Source organism: Aspergillus nomiae, assembly GCF_001204775.2.
Source record: "Aspergillus nomiae NRRL 13137 chromosome Unknown contig00001, whole genome shotgun sequence".
Lineage (NCBI taxonomy): Eukaryota > Fungi > Ascomycota > Eurotiomycetes > Eurotiales > Aspergillaceae > Aspergillus > Aspergillus nomiae.
The window spans coordinates 147162-168614 of record NW_015378056.1 but is presented as its reverse complement, the minus strand read 5'-3'; the positions used below and the strand labels follow the sequence as shown (position 1 = coordinate 168614).

General features: G+C 49.4%; 8 protein-coding genes across 8 annotated transcripts; 6 read left to right on the top strand and 2 right to left on the bottom strand.

Annotated features, from left to right (window-relative positions):
* Window positions 1-959: 959 nt before the first annotated feature.
* On the top strand, window positions 960-3777 carry ANOM_000196 (uncharacterized protein; the record flags this gene model as incomplete). The annotated part of the gene is made up of 6 exons (XM_015545454.1): window positions 960-1122; window positions 1454-2377; window positions 2717-2821; window positions 3190-3353; window positions 3413-3647; window positions 3695-3777. The coding sequence occupies 6 exons, from the start codon at window positions 960-962 to the stop codon at window positions 3775-3777; spliced, it is 1674 nt and encodes a 557-aa protein (XP_015412610.1).
* A 1152-nt stretch (window positions 3778-4929) lies between these two features.
* On the top strand, window positions 4930-7337 carry ANOM_000195 (S53 family peptidase; the record flags this gene model as incomplete). Its single annotated transcript, XM_015545453.1, has 10 exons — window positions 4930-5141; window positions 5205-5468; window positions 5526-5934; window positions 6006-6074; window positions 6136-6326; window positions 6386-6526; window positions 6578-6745; window positions 6796-6971; window positions 7030-7204; window positions 7265-7337. 10 exons carry the CDS (start codon window positions 4930-4932, stop codon window positions 7335-7337), a joined length of 1878 nt encoding a protein of 625 aa, XP_015412607.1.
* Window positions 7338-9561: 2224 nt separating this feature from the next.
* Window positions 9562-10960, top strand: ANOM_000194 (putative integral membrane protein Pth11-like; the record flags this gene model as incomplete). The annotated part of the gene is made up of 6 exons (XM_015545452.1): window positions 9562-9850; window positions 9908-9944; window positions 10015-10082; window positions 10135-10508; window positions 10560-10630; window positions 10698-10960. Coding segments are annotated over 6 exons (1029 nt in total), but the record flags the coding sequence as incomplete, so codon positions are not given.
* Window positions 10961-11488: 528 nt separating this feature from the next.
* Window positions 11489-13463, top strand: ANOM_000193 (uncharacterized protein; the record flags this gene model as incomplete). The annotated part of the gene is made up of 3 exons (XM_015545451.1): window positions 11489-12170; window positions 12215-12240; window positions 12552-13463. 3 exons carry the CDS (start codon window positions 11489-11491, stop codon window positions 13461-13463), a joined length of 1620 nt encoding a protein of 539 aa, XP_015412613.1.
* Window positions 13464-13665: 202 nt separating this feature from the next.
* ANOM_000192 (acyl-CoA thioesterase) lies at window positions 13666-14567 on the bottom strand (the record flags this gene model as incomplete). Its single annotated transcript, XM_015545450.1, has 2 exons — window positions 13666-13900; window positions 13960-14567. 2 exons carry the CDS (start codon window positions 14565-14567, stop codon window positions 13666-13668), a joined length of 843 nt encoding a protein of 280 aa, XP_015412614.1.
* Window positions 14568-15470: 903 nt separating this feature from the next.
* On the bottom strand, window positions 15471-15902 carry ANOM_000191 (uncharacterized protein; the record flags this gene model as incomplete). Its single annotated transcript, XM_015545449.1, has 1 exon — window positions 15471-15902. The coding sequence occupies one exon, from the start codon at window positions 15900-15902 to the stop codon at window positions 15471-15473; it is 432 nt and encodes a 143-aa protein (XP_015412611.1).
* A 961-nt stretch (window positions 15903-16863) lies between these two features.
* On the top strand, window positions 16864-17690 carry ANOM_000190 (uncharacterized protein; the record flags this gene model as incomplete). The annotated part of the gene is made up of 2 exons (XM_015545448.1): window positions 16864-17073; window positions 17139-17690. 2 exons carry the CDS (start codon window positions 16864-16866, stop codon window positions 17688-17690), a joined length of 762 nt encoding a protein of 253 aa, XP_015412612.1.
* Window positions 17691-20019: 2329 nt separating this feature from the next.
* Window positions 20020-20580, top strand: ANOM_000189 (uncharacterized protein; the record flags this gene model as incomplete). The annotated part of the gene is made up of 2 exons (XM_015545447.1): window positions 20020-20298; window positions 20371-20580. 2 exons carry the CDS (start codon window positions 20020-20022, stop codon window positions 20578-20580), a joined length of 489 nt encoding a protein of 162 aa, XP_015412512.1.
* Between the last annotated feature and the right edge of the window lie 873 nt (window positions 20581-21453).

Sequence of the window (21453 nt, the reverse complement as noted above, 5' to 3'; positions counted from 1 at the left end):
CAGAACCTACTGGTTGCTCTCTGTATGTGAGGCTTGAACCTGCGCCTAGCTTGTTTGAACTCGCAATGCTCATCACGCTTCTAGAAGCCACGTGATCCGGTTAGTATGTCTTAGCCGGTATACAACGGCTAGGATCCTGCCTACAATACAATGCGTGCATCTGGAAGGGTCCTCCGGGGAGACTTCTACCGCGTCAGCTCTAGGTCTAAGTGTCGTAGAACCAGATGGAAGGCTCACCAATGCACCGTACTTTACGAGCCCTGCATGGTTCGCAGGACTTGCAGACCCGGCTCTGATACATCATCGTCTGCTAGTCGGTTCACTTGCTCGGCTTTTTGACCAGAGGTAATAGACACTATTCGGTGCTATACTGAAGAATCACCGAGATATTCTTGGAGTCAAAACGAGGAATCGCGTCCGTCGCATTACGGCATGCAGCAATTCGGTGTTCGGAGGCGAGATTCTCGGCTCTCGGTGCTTGGCGGTGGAGACGCCAAAAACCTCCACTCCATTGACCGCCTCTTCATTCCGCCTTCCTCTACGATTGATTGTCCGGCAGAATGAACACAGTTATCGCCAGGATTGAACTTGATCACTCTTCAACTCTGGCAGAGACCTCTTTTGAGCACAATTTCGATGGACTGTGAGGGTTTCTTATCTGATACCCTGTTGGTTGAAGCATATGATAATTTTCTTAAACAAACAAAGTTGTTCTATTCTGCGTACTTTGTCCACGTCGAAAGAACCAGTGGTGGCTGTCAAGGACGTCATGAACAGATATATAGTTCGAATGGAAGCGATCATTTGTTATAAGGTATATCCCCAAAATCGCTTAAACTTCGCCAGAGTTATTCCGCTAGGGGAAACGGGAAAATATTCCCTTACGAGCTGAGATACGCCCTATACATTTCTCAGCGTCGTATACCATAGTAACTGCGTTCTGATTCTCACTCGATTCCATGGACACGGCCAACTTACTTTTGCTTGTCCGTCCACGCGATTTGCGGGACACACTCCGGATCAAACACTCTTTCGTGACGATCGAACCTAAGCAGGTCTGCAAGGCCTGGATTGAAGGTCCATTTGATCAGGCCATCGGTACCAAAGATAGAACATCCTGCTGTGACCTCTAAGATGTGTCGATAATGAATCAGTCGACATGAATTTAGATCACACATCTACGCTTGTGATCCAGAGGCAATCAGCATCGGGCCAAATCTCCACAGGTAACGGACACCTTATGGGTCTAGACTAACATCGAGAGATATAAGTAAATATGACTTTCCCATCCTTTCCGACAAGGTTCCTCTTTCCCGACGTATCTTGGATCTATGACCTAACAAACTTTCTCATTCAATAACCTATCTAAAACAACCGACTCTGACAATGCCTGTTGAGAGCTACGGAGTATGGAAGGCAAAGCCTGTTCGCTTCACTTACGAAACCGATGCAGATGACCATGTGTCTCCCCATCTCTCGCTCTTCTTCACTACCAGTGACAATAGTCAGGGGGAAGGCCGCGCAGCAATCAACATCAAGTCTGGAGACAAAAGTGACTCGAGGTTAGTGTTTTGGTTGGTGAAGAACTTCGAGAACTTTCAAAATGAACGACTCCGGGAATTGAAACCAGGATTTCATCTGCTGGAAGGCACTATGGAGCAAGCCCCCAACGGCCTCGCCCTGGACTACATTAGAGGCAATCTGTTCCATCGAGAAACAGGCAGACTTCTGCCCCATGACATTCCTGGACCAGATAATGATATACTGGATGAACTTATCCCGGTGCTGGATGGCGCAGTCGACCACGACAGCGTGATTTACATTTTTGGATCGCATTTCAACACTGGCAACGGGATCCACAATGTTCACATGAACCAAGGAAGCCCTAAGAAGTGGAAAAGTGACAACGGCATCTATCAGGACGGGGGTATCCTGCTGGACTTTGGGGATCACTGGAAGGGGGTATTCATCGGGTTCGCATCCCAGGCCGTGCATACCGATGCCGAAGGACAACCTACTCCACCCCGTGGGTATCTTAGCTGGAATGAGCTCTTAAACCCTGAAATCCCGGGGGAGCAACGACAAAGGCGCGATGTCCATGATCGAACAGTTACCATTAGTGAGGCCATGATCCGTCATCATGGTTCAGACCCGACAACCAAATCCGACTCGATCGTCACTCTCACGAACCGCGCGGACGCGCCCGTGATACTTAATGGCTGGAGCGTCCGGAATCACAAGGGCGAAAACGAATACCTGCCCGACGGTGCCGTCTTGCGTCGAAGGCGTCGCCAGAGTTTCCAGCTGCACAACTGTGCGCTTTCCGATGAGGGCGGTACAATCACGCTGTTGAATGAGCAGGGACTCAAGGTGGACGGTGTGCGATATACGGCCGAACAAACAAGACCTGGCCATGTTGTGTCATTTTAGGTCGACGGGTATGTAGGCGGATGCTATGTTTTTTATATATTTTTTGTTAATTTTGAATGCTTCATTTTGTTTTTTTCTTCACTTGACACAGCGATATTCCATGGCTGTTGCTTGAGGCACAGAATGTAGCCGGCCGATTTGATTCAGTGAATATGCTATTGATGTATTGGCCTCATTGTTCTAGAATTATCTCAGACGATCTTTACCGTTGCGAACACATTCACTCTAGACTGATCATATCTAGTAAGCTAGTGTTGGGGTGTTCCTCACTTAATCTTGAGCCAAGAATCCCCAAGATGGTCCGATATGGAAATCGAACTATCCGAGAGATTATGTTCGGGATCCGCGGAGTCCGGGGAGGTTTCCCGTCCAGCAGCCACACATATAAGAAGTAATAGCAGACAACCTATAGGAAAGAAGTGTACTAAGTATTATACGTGGGAGATCCGATTGGTGTGCCTGAAACCCGTCTTTAGTCTCTCTATATCAAGGTTGCATTAGTCGCGTCACAATGGTCCCTCACCGGTATTATCCCACCACTATACATCTACCACACTTTGTCGCCAATGAGACTTCGGTAGTTTCCTTAATCGCCCAATTTGGCTTCCTATGGGCTGCTGTCTTGGGGATTGCTTTTCTCATTATACGACGGGTGCGACCGAAGGCAAGTCGGGCGGATAAATTGGCCTTTGTGTGGATGTGCTTGAGTATGTTCCATGGCCCTCTTATTAAGAAGTCCAACTAAAGCAATCCATGCAGCGGGGTTCATTCATTTATTCTTCGAGGCCTACTTTGTGATCCATCATGAGACCCTGGCAGGCTCACAGGAGCTATTCGGCCAGCTATGGAAGGAGTACTCCCTGTCGGACTCGCGCTATCTGACATCGGACGCATTCCTTGTCACCATGGAGGCCGTGACTGCTGTAGGTGGACCTGGCTGTGCCAATGGTAATCAGAATATGCTAACAATTCAACCAAACAGTTCTGCTGGGGACCCCTGGCCTTCTTTATTGCCTACTGCATCGCAGTTCGGCATCCTGCACGCCATGCCCTCCAGCTTCTGCTCTCCGTTGGCCAGGTCTATGGCGACGTCCTCTACTATGCCACTAGTCTGTTTGACCATTACTTCCACGGAGGAAGCTTCTGTCGGCCCGAGGGTTACTACTTCTGGTTTTATTACTTTTTCTTCAACTTCATCTGGATGGTCATTGGCTCCTGTGAGTATAGGCCCGCTGAGTAAGAGGATATGGCTGATTCCGTCTAGATTACGCGAAACAAAGTGTAGGGGAGATATACAGAGCGTTCAAGAAAGTGCAGCAGTTCGATTCATCGAGCAAGAGACATTAATTCGGGGCAACGACATTAATCTGTCGATCTTCTCCGGAACAGGAAGACCCTGTTGTTCGATCTGTGAAGAGCATACCCTAGAATATCTCTATTAAAAGGTTGTTTAGATTTCTATGTGTAATGGTAGATAATTCATCATTTTAGATCTCAATGGTATAGTGACTGCTATTCGTTAGGCTTTGTTAACCTGTTGTCATCGAATATCCAAGCATCCGGACTCCGGAGTGCATAAAACGATGGGTGTTTATCGTCCGGTTTGAATCCTCCGCGGTTCTCCCGACAGAATCGGACAATATCCCTGGGTAATACGGCATGTATAATACACTGGGACATTTAGGTCCGTAGCCGTCATGAGACGACCTGCTGGTCTGTCTTTCAGGGGAAAACAATATTTTAGAAACGGTGATCGGCCCGACCGGAGCCAGGTTATTACAACTGGGCTACGCTATCCGGCTGAAATCATGCGGAGCTTGTGCCGGTTAAGCTCGGAATGCCTAGAAAAACAAGCTCTTAATGGTTGAAGATAGAGATCCAGGTGTCCAAGCTATGCTATTTAAGTGGGGCCTTGCATGATATGTCGCCATTCACGGGCCTGGGAGGTCGAGCAGCCAATTCATGACTTCCCGTCTTGCACATGTTGTTGTGCCACAGCCTACAGCGAGCACAAGTCTCTACGGATGTCAACCGTCTCATGGATCATGGAATCGTTAGTCAGATACAGACGCATACCTCGCTCTGCAATCTTTCTCGCCCCTAAACCGTTTGGATCGTCAGGGGCGGTGCAAAGAAGCTATTTTAGATTTCCAACCGTACACTACAACTCAACCCACTGTCAGTTATTATGTCCTGTTGGATTCACTGAAAATGTCACTGGCTGTGAGGGGGAAAGTGAGTCAGCCTCTTCGGCTTTCTATGGGAGCATGGATCTTCCTCTGCCACTGAGACAAGCCTCGCAAGCAGCGACTCCACTAGGCGGAGCTCCGTCGGGGAATCGCACTAAACTAGCCGTAAGATATACCGGGGGCTATAATGGTAACATTACTATACACAAGAGACTGAGCCATCTATAAAGGTATGCACCCGTCGTGGTATCACGGATATGATTCTTCAGGCTTCCCTAGGTGTAGAAGCATCGGATATCAGGTCGACAAAATGCGGCCCTTGTCTCATCTTTCTTTTTGCAGCGGGCTCCTGCTCGGCCTGTCCGCCCTCTCGGCTGCGACCTCAGTAGTCCATGAGAGGCGTGAAGTAACATCATCGAACTGGGTCAAGCGGGCGCGTGTGAGCCCATCTGACACACATGTGGTCCGCATTGGCTTAGCCCAGAGTAACCTCGAAGAGGCTCACGACCTGCTCATGGATGTGTAAGTGAATAGCTGTGGTCTCGCTTGTCAATGCTATACTCCTCTCTAATGCACCGGTTATAGCTCAAACCCAAGCTCTCCCAACTATGCCAAGTTCTACTCGGCAGATGAAGTCGCTGCCAAGTTCGCGCCGTCGACAGAAACAGTCAACGAGGTCCAGAACTGGCTCACCGAAAAGGGAATCAATGCCAGCCGCGTCGCTCAAACCAAGAACCACGGCTGGCTTGTATTCCACGCAACGTCCAAGGAGATCGAGGACTTGTTCGACACCACCTACTATGAGTACCACAATAAGAAAACTGGAAAGAAAGCAATTGCCTGCGAACAGTGAGATTCACACTTCATAAACCCTTTTCAACAATCCGTAACTGATACACTCTGCAGGTACCATGTCCCAGATTCAGTGCAAAAGCACATCGACTATGTGCATCCTGGAGTCAATCTGAACCCATCCTCGGGAAAAGCCTCTAGTATCCGGAGAAGGGGCTCGGCTAGCGGAAAGACGAAGCTTGGAGGACGCCCTATTCACCAAGGCGATCTCAAAGGCCTCAATGTCACTAACTGCGATCATTCAATCACGCCAGACTGCATTCGGGCATTGTATAAGATTCCCTCAGCGCGTGCGGCGCCTCACCCAAATAACTCTTTGGGCATCTTCGAGGAAGGGGACTACTATGCCCAGGAGGACCTGGACCTGTTCTTCAAGACATTTGCCAAAAATATTCCTGGAGGCACACACCCAATTCCCGCCTTCATCGACGGCGCCGAGGCTCCGGTCCCCGTCGGCAGGCCGGTGGGGAGTCTGATCTCGACTTTGAGCTGGCGTATCCAATCGTGCATCCCCAAAGCATCACATTGTACCAGACCGATGATGCAAACTGGGCTAGTAATACCACCGGGTTTCTCAATACTTTCTTGGACGCACTTGATGGCGTGAGTTGAACCTGAGTCACCATATTACCCGAACACACTGCTAATGTGACGGAATATATAGTCTTACTGCACCTATTGTGCGTATGGTGAATGTGGCAATGACCCATCGCTGGATCCAATTTACCCTGATGCCGGTGGCTACGATGGACAGCTCATGTGTGGCGTGTTCAAGCCTACTAATGTCATTAGTGTCTCGTACGGCGAACAGGAGAATGACCTTCCTGCAAATTATCAGCAGAGGCAATGCACGGAGTAGGTCATACTGCTACTCTTCAGCGCAGCTGTTCTATTCACCGCTAAACATCCTTAAGGTTTCTGAAGCTGGGTCTGCAAGGAGTCTCGGTGCTCTTTGCCTCTGGTGATAACGGGGTTGCAGGACCCCCAGGAGATGGGGGCAGTGTGAATGGCTGCCTGAACAATGGCACAGTTTTTAGTCCTGCATTCCCTAACAGGTAAAGAGACATCCACTGCCGCTCGTGAACTTCGTGCGCTAACGAGTCCAGCTGCCCTTATATCACCAACGTTGGCGCCACCAAGGTCTACCCGGGATACACCGTTTCCCAGCCCGAGAGCGCCGTGTATGATCCGGCTGGCTTGTACAGTTATGCGTCAGGTGGTGGCTTCAGCAACATCTATCCCATCCCTGACTACCAAGCGGATGCTGTAGCCACGTGCGTCGTCTGAACCATGATAGCATGCCTTCCACTGACGCTGAATGCAGATACTTCAAGGACCATAACCCTCCCTATCCGTACTACGAAGGCGCCGAAAATCTCGGCAAGAATGGCGGCCTCTACAATCGGTTGGGTCGAGGCTATCCGGATGTAGCCGCGAATGGCGACAACATTGCCGTCTTCAATGGCGGCGAGTTCGGCTTGTCGGGTGGAACCAGTGCTAGTATGTTCACCTTATCCCCTCGCTCCTGCAGCTACTAAACAGACGTCCGTTCTCCTAGGCACTCCAATCTTTGCTGCCATCATCAACCGCATTATTGACGAGCGCCTTGCCGTCGGCAAGGGTCCGGTCGGGTTTATCAACCCTGTCCTCTACAAGAATCCCTCTGTCCTGAATGATATCACCAATGGTACTAATCCCGGATGTGGAACAGACGGTTTCGCAACTGCGCCTGGGTGAGTAGTTCCATTCTTGGCTTTGTTTCTATCGCCAGCTGGCTGACACAGAACGTTCAGATGGGATCCTGCCACCGGCCTGGGAACACCTAACTATCCGAAGATGTTGAAGTTGTGGCTTGATCTCCCTTAGGTGATACATTGAGCACTTACCTCCACAATATCACCGAGTTGGAACGATAAATAGATGTGATATTTTGGGAATGAACTCTAAAAGAGATCTAGATTGACCTGTATTTATGCTTCTATCTGTTAATATTAATAACGCCACCTGAGCTGGGTCGGTCGCAGATCTTCCCCAGGCAATAGACTCATTCAGGGTTAACACCAATCACTATTACACGTTATAGAGGTGACATAATTGGACATACGAGGAATGAGATCCTGTATGGTGTATCTCATCAGTCGACTGGCGAAGTCACGCGTCACAATGTCTTCATCTCACGCGCACAATCACACCGTTTCGGTACTGATCACCTTCTATGTTAGCGGACCGTGGCTCAACGACAGCGCTATCTAAAGCGGTATTTGGAATTCGCGGAAGTCATGGGAAAGACATACCTATTAGTAGTTACTGATATTAACAATGGAAGTCACGAGAGTGAGGGGCAAGATAAATTCCCAGTGGAGGAAAGCATGAGTCGGGAATAGCCTAGCAATCTGGAGGTAGAACGAGGAAAACAAAGATGTATTCCCGTCCTTGGACATGTACCACGCTGGTGTCACGCAGTATATGCCTGAAGTTGTGCAAGAAGTTCCGAGTGACATGCGACATGAAGACTAGCCCTGGTGGCAAGGGATAACCTCCTTGCCAGCACTGCCCCTTAGAGGTCTAGCCGATGCGAATATGAGTAGAAAGGAGACACACAAGTGTCTCAGGGCAAGCCCTTGCCAGTTTTGGTAGCGATTATGATTTCATCGCAGAGGCTGGCAACAAATAAGGTGGCAAGGGACGATATCTCATCCAATGGCAGCCATTATTGGCAGTGAAACCAATGGTGCCCGGTGGCCCTGCAATCCAATGTGTTTGAGCGGGAACCTGCACATCAACGGCGCAGGGGGCAGCCTCCACAACTAGCTCTGTTTTCTTGATAGTTCGGTTCAGTCTCTGACCCCTTGAGCGATTGCCGAGCCCATGTCGACTTGTTTCCCGTAGTGGGGCTTGGCGCATCCCAGCACCGCGTCTTCAATTTGACGCCAGATTAACGTATCGTGAACGCATGATATTCTGGATGTCTTGAGAACACCATGGTACCCGAGACCAACACAACAAATGGAGAATGGAATCAGGAATGAATGCGATCGCAATTGTGCTATAGTTGAGCGAAGTTCAAAGGGATGTGTACCGGACTCGATAATCCTTATCCACAATGACATCGTGTGAGATAGACCATTATCTTAAGGGGGAAACAAGGCTGGGGGAAGTGAGAAGATGTTCTATTATTCCTAGTGTCAAGCCTAAGGGACGCAAGGGGGAAGGCCAAAGATTCGTATGTGCATGCGAGAGATGCGATCTGTCAGTTGGACACAAATTTCCCGACCAAAAACAAAAGGACATTGTTTTGCCATTTCGGAATTAGGTTACCGTCCGCCTTTCTGCGGCGCTATGATTGGCCAGTACTCGTACCTGATGTAAGGGGATTCTGAGGTCTGACCCCCAACCCTAATCTCATCCCTTCTGAAACGACCTTCAGCACATTGTGAATTGCGATCTGTCGCTGACCGCGCACATCAACGGATCTATGGAGCGAACATCAACCTACGTCTGTGGCAGCTTTGGATAGAGTCCACCGTTTCACAACGCTCCCCGCCGACTTTACGCGTGTTAGTGGACACCGAGGATAAGAACGGGATGTATCTGGTGGGACAAAGTTGATGTATCCAACCGCCGCCGTTCTTTGGTCAAAGCTTATCGGGGATATAACTCCATCCAACGCAAGGTTGATACCTGTCAAGGGTGGAAGGGACTGGGAAGGCACTCGGCACCTTTGATCCTTGTCTCTGATTCCCTACGTTGCGTTGGCCGCCCCACCGCGCTCGTCCTGGTGAGGGATGTCTGGACATGGATACCCCTCATGAGAACCACATGGCTAGTAAACGATGTTGATCGATGCACGTAAACGGATCCTTCTGGACTTGGGCTATCTATTGTTCACGCTATTTATTCGGCGTCCAATGTGATGAATCGGCGTTGCTCCCCACATTGGTCTTTTGACTTTTTATTTTTGGACGCCCTGGACGTGAAGAACCTGACACATACCGGGAGTCGATGCGCGAACTCCCTGTCCCACCTCGAACGTAGGTAGTATTTATTAACCCTTCGGCTGGCCGCGCGAGACAGTGATTCCAAATACTCGAAGCCACAACCTTCATCCTTCTGCCGTTGGGATTGCTTCCAGCGTATGCTTTTCTTAAGCTTCTATTGCAGTCTTGGGCAGATTACCTGTCATGTCACAGCAACCAAGATCCGACGATGGCATCCCAGGGGATTTCGAACACCCCAATCAGAATCTACGCCGGTCCATCATCATCACGCTCTACTTTGCCTTCATCCTGTCCACAACCGCTGTGGCTCTCCGGCTGCTAGCGAGGAGGATGAATGGCACCCGGTTGTACTTGGATGATTATCTGATCCTCCTCGCTCTTGTATGCAGAATCACATTCTAGAAGTTTCTTTACGCTCCTCACTAATTCCTCTTGTAGCTTTTCAAATATGGATGCTCAATCGGAGTTGCGATCCGTAGGTGGCCCATTGATGCCATCCCTTCCTCGATACGCACGTGTTCAGGTGGCTAATAATCTGATACCAGTGCTGTTCAACGGACTGGGCTCCCATATCACAATGATTCCCCAGAAGAATCTCACCGTCTATCTGAAGGTTTGCGGCTCCAGTTTTGTTTGCATGGTGATCCACTTACTCATTCAATCAGATTGGATGGTCCAATCCCTTGGTTTATACGACTTGCATCGCCTTTATTAAGCTATCCATCCTCGCACTGTACAAGCGTTTATTCTCCACTCCGCGTATGATCCTCGCCGCCAATATTGTCGCCGGGTTTGTTATCCTATGGGGATTGAGTGTGTGCGTGGTGGGGATCTTATTGTGCCTTCCGGTCAACAAGTTTTGGGACCCAACGGTGCCAGGATCCTGCCTCGACTCCGCCCAGTATTACTATGGCCAGCAAATCCCCAACATCTTGACCGATGCCGTTCTTCTCGTGATGCCCTTGAAATTCGTGTGGGCACTTCCGATCTCCAAGACCCAGAGGCTGCTGCTCTCGGGAGTGTTTGTCACTGGCGGGTTGTAAGTACTCTTTGCCTCTATCCTGGAATCAACCTAACTCCCATTGCGCAGAACCCTGATTTTTGATATCGTGCGTCTTGTTGCCATGATCAACCTCACACGCTCTGGTCCTGACGTTACCTGTAAGTATTCACCATCATATCTGTCGCGGTGTTGTCTAGCTGGACCCCTGTTAATCGCTCGACCTAGACAACCAAGTACCTGTCGTGGTCTGGACCTGCATCGAAGCAACGGTCGGGATTATCGCCGCCTGCCTCCCTAACATGAGACCGCTCTTCAAACTCAGTCGCGGCAGTTTCTGGTCCCAGCTGCGATCTGGCACGGGCCATTCCAAGCAGCCACTCAACCCGTCCCAGGATCTGTCGATGCAAAGCAGCAACTATGACCCGTACTTGACTCAGACCAACATTTATGCTCGACACAGCGTTTCGATTCACTATAGCAAGCCCTGAATTGTCTTCTTTCTATACCTTTCTATTGTTCGTCATCTTGACTGCAACATCGCTTTGACAGTCAGGCAATAGCCTTACAAACTGTGAACATAATCTTTTTTAATTGTGTATAAATTCGTTGTCGCGAGACACAGCCCCAGGAAGGATATCTCTTGTATGTACATAGCCATGTTGAGCCACATATATTCCTTTCTTTGCCACCGTGTTTATGTGTGGGTGAGTGTCTCAACTGATAGTTTCCACGTCTGGGAAGCCCTACATAACCGGATGAACCGGTAGCTCACAGGAACAACACGAATATATCATGTAGGATAAAAATAGATTACTTCCTGCATAGAATAACTAACAGGACGAATGCCAGGGATTATTTATTACGTGTTGTCTTGTTCAGCCAGATCGGGTACGTCATTGCGATGTCATTTCGATAGCAGGATATAAAAATGCAGATCAGTGTCCAGCAAAGACGAATAGCACAATTCCACCTACGTATTTATTTTTGTCTAACTCCAGAGAACACAGCAACCAAACATGCCCGCCAAAAAAGTCCTCATAATCCTGAGCGACGCCGACTCCTTCCCGCTCAAGAAAACCAGCGGCCAAGAAGCCGGCAAGATAGTCGACCAACCCTCCGGCTTCTTCCTCATGGAACTAGCCAAACCACTCCAGAAACTGCTCGACGCCGGATACGAAGTCACCTTCGCGTCACCCAAGGGCCAAGAGCCCACGCCCGACCCCAACAGTGAATCGCTGCTCGCTTTCGCGGGCAACTTCTACGAACGCCGGCGCGAGCACGAGTTGATTGATCGCATGAAGCGCGAGAACGGGTTCAGTCACCCGCGGACCTTCAGCTCCATCAGCGATGCCGAGTTGGATTCCTTTGCTGGCGTGTTCATCCCCGGTGGACACGCGCCGTTGAGAGATCTGGGTGCGGATCCGCATCTCGGTCGCATCTTGCGATTCTTCCATGCCAAGAGTCGGCCCACGGCTGCTATTTGTCATGGGCCGTTTGCGTTCTTGAGTACTAAGCTTGCTGGGGAGGGTGATTTTGTGTATAAGGATTATCGGATCACCTGCTGGAGTGACGCCGAGGAGAAGATGATGGAGACCATCATGGGTGGGGAGATCGAGAAGGTGGAATCCGATCTTCGGAATGAAGGCGCCATTATGGTCGAAGGAGTGAAGGAGAAGATTGGCAGCGTTACGGTGGATCGTGAGCTGTTACAGGCGCTAACCCTACGGCTGCGAATGCTCTAGGAGACCAGTTTCTGCAAATGTTGAGTGTACATTGAGTTGAGTGGCGGTAATGGTAGGCAGAGGCTGTACAAAAGTAGGATGGAATGAATTACGCTGATCTTTATGCTATCTAACCTGTCGATCCCCGTCTTAACTATAGAATTGAACCAACAGGGTCCAATGAAACATCATGATATAATAACCTCAATAGACTTGTTCTTGCATGTTTCCACTTCACTGCGCTGCATCCTGACGTTGACCTGCGGGGTGATCGCCAACGGGCCGAGGTTGAAGGAATCTACATGCCGGCTTATATTATAATCTTCCGCCTATATTCCAAATAGCTAGACCTGGATAGCCCTGCGACCAACCTTCCCTGACAATGACAGCCAAATCCTTCAAGACGATCCTCTACCAAAAGTCCCCGGACGGGAAGATCGCATATATAACCCTGAACCGTCCGGACCGCTTCAATGCGATTGACGCGCACCTGCCAAGAGATCTCCGGGACGCAGTCCAACTAGCGAACGCAGACCCTACGGTACACTGCATCATCCTGAAAGGAAACGGGCCCGGATTCTGCGGCGGCTATGATCTGGATATCTACGCGCAGAACGCGCAGCGCGGCGAAACGCATGGATCACAGGATCTGTCGAAGGGATACGACCCATTAGTCGACTACACGATGATGAAGGCGAACACTGAATGTTTCTCGGAACTGTTCCACAGCCACAAGCCGACCATCGCACAGGTGCATGGTGCAGCCGTGGCGGGCGGGAGTGATATCGCCCTGTGCTGTGACTTGGTCATCATGGCGACAGATGCGCGCATCGGCTATCCGCCGAGTCGCGTCTGGGGTTGTCCGACGACCGCCATGTGGGCGTACCGCGTCGGAGTCGAGAAGGCTAAACGGATGCTCTTCACTGGTGACTTGATCAGCGGCGCTGAAGCGGCGAAGATGGGCCTTGTCTTGAAAGCTGTGCCTCAGGAGCAGTTGGAGGAAACCGTTCTGTTGCTGGCAAACCGCATTGCGTCGGTCCCGCAAAATCAGCTCTGGATGCAAAAGCAGGTTATTAATGGTCTTATCGATGGCCCTCTTCTTCAAAGCCAGAAATTGGCTACGATCTTCGATGGCATCACCCGTAACTCCCCGGAAGGTGTCGCATTCCAGGAACTAAGCCAAGAGAAAGGATTCAAGGCTGCCGTGAAGGAACGCGATGGCCCGGGGAGGTCGGAGAGGTATCGGAAGGTGTGGAAGAGTGTTCTATAGAGAGCTTGATGGGTATAGGGTGTTATCTTGGAACTAAACCTGTGTTGTATCGTTGGTCACAGCTTTGTCCCACGAGTAACCAGAGTCATTCTATTTAACTGCGATATCTATGTACGGCAAGAGTATTCTATGAATCAGTTCACAAAGTCCCCAAATACACGAAAGCTAGATCTGTAAAGATGATGATAGATGGTGAGCACCATCAAATGCGTGGATAGAAACCAGCCTTCGGGCGAAGAAGAGTTTGCTGTGTCATGCTGGCAACCAGACGGCCATTCTCATCCCATACGCGTCCCTCGCTAAAGGCCCGAGCATTCCCAGCCACCGATGTCGTTGCCTCCGTCAGATGCCACTGTCGCAGATCGATTCCATGCGTGAACAATCGAAGAGAAAAGTCCAGAGTAGCGCAAGCACTGGCGTCGGTGAGCGCATAACCACTGTGATTCGCGGGTATATACGCCAGGCCTTTGTCCATGTAAAACGCCAATGCAGATACATGTGCCGCTTCACTCTCCAGCGGCGTCTGTACACGGAACCTTTCCGCCGAAAATCTGGAGGGCGCAGAGGATGGACCTTCTGCTCTTCTTCCTTCATGCTGGCGGCAACAACAATCGGCTGCATATCCAGAAAGCGCTCGAGATTCTGGTATAACCCATGCTCTTTTGGGGCTTGTGGAGGTATGGTCGAGATACCGGTGTTGCTAAGTGGCAGGCTGGTCTGTGGAAGCGTAGAATAGGTCACCATGGATCGTGGTTCTTCAATATGGAAATCCGCCGAAGCGATGAAACACAATTGCGTCGAGGCATCGTTACCTTCCTGGCTCACTCGGATAACACGAGTCTGAAAGGTGCGCGTATCTCTGACTCTTTCAATCTGGCAAATAAGGCTGCGATCTGTCCTGGCGGCGCGGATGAAGTGCCCGCAGATCGAGTACAAGTGGAATGAAGCTTGCACCGTTTGATACGCGGCATTGACCGCTACTGCTAGTGTGTTTCCTCCATACGCATATGAAGCCAGAGCGCCCATTCTCGTTGGAGGCATTGCCGACATATACGAGTCAGGCCCAAGGGGCTCGACGGCTATTTGCCGATCTAGAGTGACCATTGCGTTTTGGAAATTGTGATGGCACTTGGTAGTTAACAAAGGCAACAATTGAGGGACAAGATATGAAGAGAGAAATGGAGGGCTTCTGCCGGTGAAAACGTTATCCGGAGCGGTTATTATACTATGAGCTTCGGGCATATGGTTTATAATGCCACGGTGAAGACCAGGTTTGATATACCGAGGTAAGGACTCGAATTGGATCCATAAGGCCTTGGCTCTGATCTTAAACAGAGACCACTGAGCTAGGTTATATCCTACTCATTGCATGAGGGAGCTACAGTGTTACAGATTTGTGCCATTGTCTTCGTGAACACAACGGTCAACAAGTGAGTACTATATGTACCTGGGAAAATACAATGTTGTTATACTTCAGAGAGTGCAGTTGGAGCCCTGATATATGCCGCTGTCATGCTTCTCTTCCCGAGGCCACGTGTGAGGCATTCATCATACCCGGCAGTGGCCGAGATATTGTAATCTAGGGTCAAATGCTAGTGTAAATTCCACACGGAGTTTATTCTGTCCCTGTGAACCGATAATTACAGCTTCGGCTTCCCGAATCTTACCCCGGGATCAAAAATAAGTGCTACCATGTATGGACTAGGTAACTACCGAGTGCCATATCGGAGGAGATAGGGGCGACCAGATGACTGATCACGAACTAGATTCCTTTTATTAAACTGTATGCTGAAAATGACGTGATGTTTCTTTCAATTTATGTGGAAGACAAGATAATGTAACAGCACCAACGCGTTTCACTGTGGCATAGGTTTTTACTAGATCAAATTCAACGTTTGACGACCTCAGCAAGAGTGCCTTGGCCACAGAAGTCGAGTAGACTTTGTCCTCCTTCAAGAGACTAATAGGCCCATGACGAGAGCTGCATACTGTCCGTTTCCCTCCCATTCACAATGCCCCCTCCGACCTGCTAGCAGTATATGCCTGGTAACAGAAAACAGCCAAGGCCACCCCGGCGAAGAAATCCGTGATAATTGTTATAAACCAGAACCATGGAATCTGGGGCACGCCACCAAAGAAGTGACCTGGTGTGCGAATGCCAAGTGTTGCATGGCAGGTTAAGTATGGAATAGAGCTGCGAACGTGACCAGCTTGATACAAGTAGTAGCCCCGGATGCCGCAGAGAGTCTGGACGGGGAAGAGAATTGCGATGCCGATGCGATATGCGTCGGGTGTGGGATAGATACCCGGCACGGGAGGGTAGTCTTCGGCACGAATGTAGTTGTGGGCGTAGTGGATGGTGGTCGTAAGGATGAGGCAGCTCAGGAGTATTCTCAACTGGCGGAGCTGAGCCGAAGGAAGTGGGCGCTGAGTTCTCATGGCTATACCAGACTTTTGTCCACGTCTACTGGAACGCATTATCTTGTGAATTGGAGTGTACTTATATCCCTTTAGGGCCCCATTAGAAACTCCGAATAAACCCGTGATAATGTAATCATGGTCTACTTTATAAATGAAAAGCCAAAGTCCGGATATGTGAGGTTGCTATACATATACCACCCCGAGGTCCCCATAAGTGATTACATTATTGAAGCAGTAATTTAGCTGGCTGCTAAGTACCTGATAGTTACATAACAGGATGACCGTTCCAAGCCTCAATGCTCAATGGTCTTCCTTTGTACGAACGACATTCCTACTCTCCACCGAAAGGTCAGTTATATTCACCTTCCTTGAACCTGAAGACCATCGTATTGATGCCATAATAGTGAAAATGACCATGTAAAACGCTGCTAGACCGTTGCCCAAGGCTTCCAGAATCGTATTCCAAGGAGCACCTGCGCTGGGCGCGTGGGTGCTCATTGCCGGGTCCAACATCCCTTGGTGTAGATCGACGGATAACCGTCGACAGACAGTATCAGCCCTTAGTTGCATCAGTCTAGACTTCCCTCGATCATTTACTAAGCCTTGCGAAACCCTTCGAATTGCAACCCCATCACGGTGGGCCCACTTATTTGAGATCACCGCCGATCTAACTATATCCAGAGTAGGATAACTCACACTTGGCCATTCCGTCGCTGTTCCTTACCTTTTCCAGCATGGCATCATAGACAACGGTCAATCTCAGAGCCTCATAGGGTGAGCATTGATCCCTCAGGGTCCACTCCATTGCCTGCCTTAAACAGTACTAATTTTGGCCCCCAATTCCAGCTTCAGCCTCTCCTCTGGCTGATACTTGTAAGCTGCAGTCCCGCTCTTGGTCGTTGTCCTGTCAATTCGCTAACAAACTCCCGCAACACAAAAGCGAGATCCATCCGTTCGAAGACCCCACAGACTCTCCACCATGACTTCCGATACAAGGCAATGTTACTTCCCCAACGGAAACAAAGCGCCCGGGAATGTTCCCTGCAAAGCAGACACCAACACCCACTGCTGTGGACAATCAGACATCTGTCTAGACAACGGGCTGTGCCTCAATGTGGGCCACCAGCCTACGTGCTTTCTCGAGGAGCCTGCACGAATGATAAATGGAACGGGTGTAGCCCCATTTGCAGTAAGTAGTTACTTCCTCCATGGCCGACTTCATGTTGGTTGACGGGTATGATTCTTGTAGCAAAGGCCACACCCTCTATGGGCGCCTCCATTACCAACGTCGGGTTCTCCTCCGGTAAGGCGACATATTGCTGCGGTAGCCCAAGGACAAATGGATCCACGGTCATTTGTCTCGCCAGTGAGTCGGATAATAATAGCGACGTCCCATTCTCTATCCAAGACGGCAATCCCATCCTGAGCGCTGGAATGCTCCAAAACATCACTACCCTAGACGCCACCAACTCGTCTTCCTCGGACTCCAACTCCAACTCGAATTCCTCTACGGCCACGCCGGCCACCTGTCCATCGTCTCATGATACCGCGATCGGAGCAGGGGTGGGGGTCCCACTTGGTGTGATCGCTATACTGTTGCTGATCTGGGCATTGTATGAGCGGAGGAGGGCAAGCCGAGCCTTGCAGCAGATGCAGCCTGTGGCATTTGAAGCGGGTCACGGTGCTTTTGGGCACGCTCCTGCTGCTCCATATATGAATACCACCGACATGGCTGGGCGCCCCCCAGTGGAGTTGGAACACCATCAACCGGTATCTGAGCTGATGGGCAAGGATGCAGGGAAATGAACAGAGACAGGTCGTTCCTTGATGAAGATGTACATAAAGATACCCATTTACGCTAGCGTTCTGTTCCATGGCCAAAGGGCAATTAATATCATAATACATCGATGTGCCTGTCAATGTCGCGCTCAGGGCCATTCAGGGACTATGTCAGGCCATTCTGCATTATCCCATGGGTTTATTAACGGGAATTCACCGACGAAACAGGACTAGATCAAGAATCAAAGAGCGATCCTGAGCTCCGTATCCAATGGCCGCTGATAGGTGTATCAAGCATGAAGGGTAGTCGGCACGGTTTTCATGCATTTCTTACATTCTTGGCCTGTTGAATCCACATGCTTGCTATTTGCCCATTATCGAGTGCGGAAAGCCAGATGTTGTCGCTTCAACTACAGGTTGCGCAAAAGCCTGGCCTTTCAGTTGTGAGTTGCACAACCTCGGGCACGCTGGCAGATACAACGGGAAGGGCAGGACGAAGTCCAGAGATTTGAGGATAGTGGCATGCGTTGTCGCTAAATTCCAATTTGGCCTCTCAGTGCTCGAGAACCTCTGCCGGTCCGGGTATTACCATTTCTCTGCCATCAGCTTCGTTAGCCGTCGTGCTAGAATGTTATCTAAAACGCATGATGGCTCCTTGTTGCAATGTCTCGATATGCGACGGTTTCCAAATCAACCAGCGCATGAGGCAAGGATACTGAAGTCGAAGTGGCCAGAAATACTTATTGTAATCCCTAAATCAGTATATCTGCCCGTTACTAGAGGGTTGTCCAGGGGCACATGGTGTTGAAGATTGGTTGATACCAGCCACATCCAGATTGTAAACTCTGTGATGAAGCATGCGCTGTTCAAGAGGAGGCAGGGCACAATATGTATCGCCGTCTGGTCAGAGGGGAAGGCTTGTCGGCCGAAGTGTTAACTGGCTTCTATATGGTTGCGGCGATCGCTTTGGCGAAGTGCCCTGGTCCTGGGAAGCAAGCTGCGACTGTTGCAGTAACCATGAACTAAAAAACATGAGTAATGACTCCTTTACTTGATGGGCAGTATATATACATGCCTGTCCATATTTGCTATTCTATCACAGCCTTAGACCCTTTCTCAGTGTCTGAACGATTGGTGAAACCTATACTACTATATTAATAGGCCAGAAGCATATGGAATGAAAGTACCTGGATAAAAGACCAAATACCATACTGTTGAATTACGTTAATCTGTCAATCCACGATATGGAGCCTTCTTCGGCTGAACTAGAAGTCGGTACAGCAATGCCACTTCAGCTGAATTAAAGATCATATTGTTATGCCGTATAGTTCCTATTTTCCCCACCGATCGGCAGATTGGCTTCAGCACGGACGTGTATCAGTGGCTGGGCGCAGCCCTCGCTGAGCGGATCAATGACTTGATACGTGGCACCGTCAGCTCAGGTGTGGAGGGGTATGTTGGCACTGTGTTTCCGATCAATTGTTCGAGTATAAATAGAGGTTAGTTGAGACTCTGAAATAGCTTTGCCGAACAGACAAGGTCGACACTTGATTATTTCTCATCATTCCCGCAGATCAACAGAACATGTCCGAGTCCACGAAGGTAAGTGAGGTGTGGGGTAGGCTTTGTTTCCCAAGGATTAATATATGTCTGATAGCAAGCCATTATTCGATTCTCTATACAAGGGTTCGGGGAGCATGTCCAGGACGTCATTTCGTTGGTTTACCAGAGGCCCATATGAAAAGAGATAACTGGCTAAATATTGCAATAGGATTATAAAAGAGGATACAGGAACAGGTGAATTTATTACACAGCCTACTAGTCCTCCGATTATTCAGCCTGCGTAAGCTTTTACCGTCGCCGTGATGTGTGATGTGAAACTGTGAGGACTGACGCGGGAGCTTCAACCAGGCCATTGACCGAGCAGGCTATTAACAAGTTAAAGGCTTTATCTGGCGTCGAGGTTGTTGTTCCAGAAGACGAAGAGGATTGATCCTGGAAACCTATCCTAGAGCTGCAGCATAGACTACCCGTGGGAAATCTGTTTATTATATAGCGTAAATTTATAGTATACTTTATATAACCAAGATTAGTATATTCTTGGCATAGGACTGGGGAGACAATCAAATGGGTGTTAGCTGGAAACCCATCACGGTTATTAGAGAATTTAAAGCCCGAACTGATCCTAGCGCTGAAGCTCACTGAGTAAAAAGGCTGGTTTCGCAGTTTCGACACTGTGTTCCCCGCGGCACGTCCATCACTTCAAAAGGAGAAATCGCCACGATTGTGTAGATGGCTCGCTAGGACAACCCGGGACGCCTTGTGGAGACGACACTCAAGTACCGCGTGTGTAATCATGCGTATTCTATATATACATAAAAATACTATGGATAGCTCCATTTTTCAGGCCAAAACGATACAACTACAGTCTCTCTTACCACCGGAGTATATATTCGTATGGATGGATAGAGAGTTTCACGTCCCTGCCCAAAAAGAACTCACGGACGTATACCCTTGCCCATATTTATCACATTTGGAGGATCTTACAACCAGAGGTACCGCGGCCGCTGTGGCTAAAATCGAAGATTTTATCCAGAGTCACGGACCTTTTGATGGCCTCATGGGTATTTGCGAGGTTCGTTCTCCCTGATTGTTTCCAATGAGTACGTTCCAATCTAGTCGGCGGCTGATTACCTTGATTCAAAAGGGTGCGAGCCTCTGCGCGACAGTTATTCTGAAATATCAACAGGAGAGTCCTGCTTCGCTTTCTCCGTTCAAATTCGCCATCTTCATCAACAGCTGGCTGCCATTCTCGTGGACGCCCAAGCTCGGCCACGACGTCACGTATCTCCTCTTAGGCGAGAACCCCCTTGACACGAACGGTGAAAATTGGCAGAAAGGCAGACCCGCCATGTGAATTGCAGCTAGAACCGCTACAAAAGGTCGCAAAGCATACACTGTTTGATATTAATCCCGAGGTCGAAATGAAGTGGAGGGCTACCATCAGTACAGTCATGGGAAAAGATAATGGCCATCTGAGACCACGCTGCTTCCATCCGGAATTATACGACGGTCGGCTTGAATTGGCGACCGCTCGCCTTTGGGGAGAGCGCGACATATGCAGTCCGCATTTGAGAGGGTTCTGTCGCATGTGTGATCTAGAACTAGCCGCATTCCACCAGCACCACGGTGGCCATGATGTACCGCAGTCATGGGATGATAATGAGAGGTTTAGCGAAATCATTCAGAAGACTTTGTTAAAAAGTCAGTTTTCTCTGTGATGGGATACACGATTAGAGCGCATTCTCGGCCTATTTATAGTAGTTTTGCCTGGAAGAATACTGTACCGGTAGGCATATCGTTACCTAATATGTAGGGAAAGTAATCATTTAAGAGACGAACGATTTGTAAAGGACAAAGATCACTGCGAGAGAGGGCCTGTCCGTTCTGACATCTAGGGAGGTCTTGAGCTCTTATCCGACTGAGATAGATCCGGATTACAGCATGTTCGATTTTCAGCTGGTAATCTCGACGCGTGAGCTGGTCTATCGACCATAGAATATGCCAGCATCCGACGCCAGCTGCGGTCTCATCAAAAAAAACAAAGGCCGTTTGCATTTGTGAGAGTTTTGCTAGACGGAAGGTTGACAGGAAGTCGCCACTTCGATATTCACGGACTCCTGTCGTGTCAAAGACGAATGCGAACGCATCGACTAAAAGTGGATTCTGAATTATGCGTCCGTAGGAATCACTACTGTGAGGCAGGAAAAGGAGATCCCTGTATTAGAAC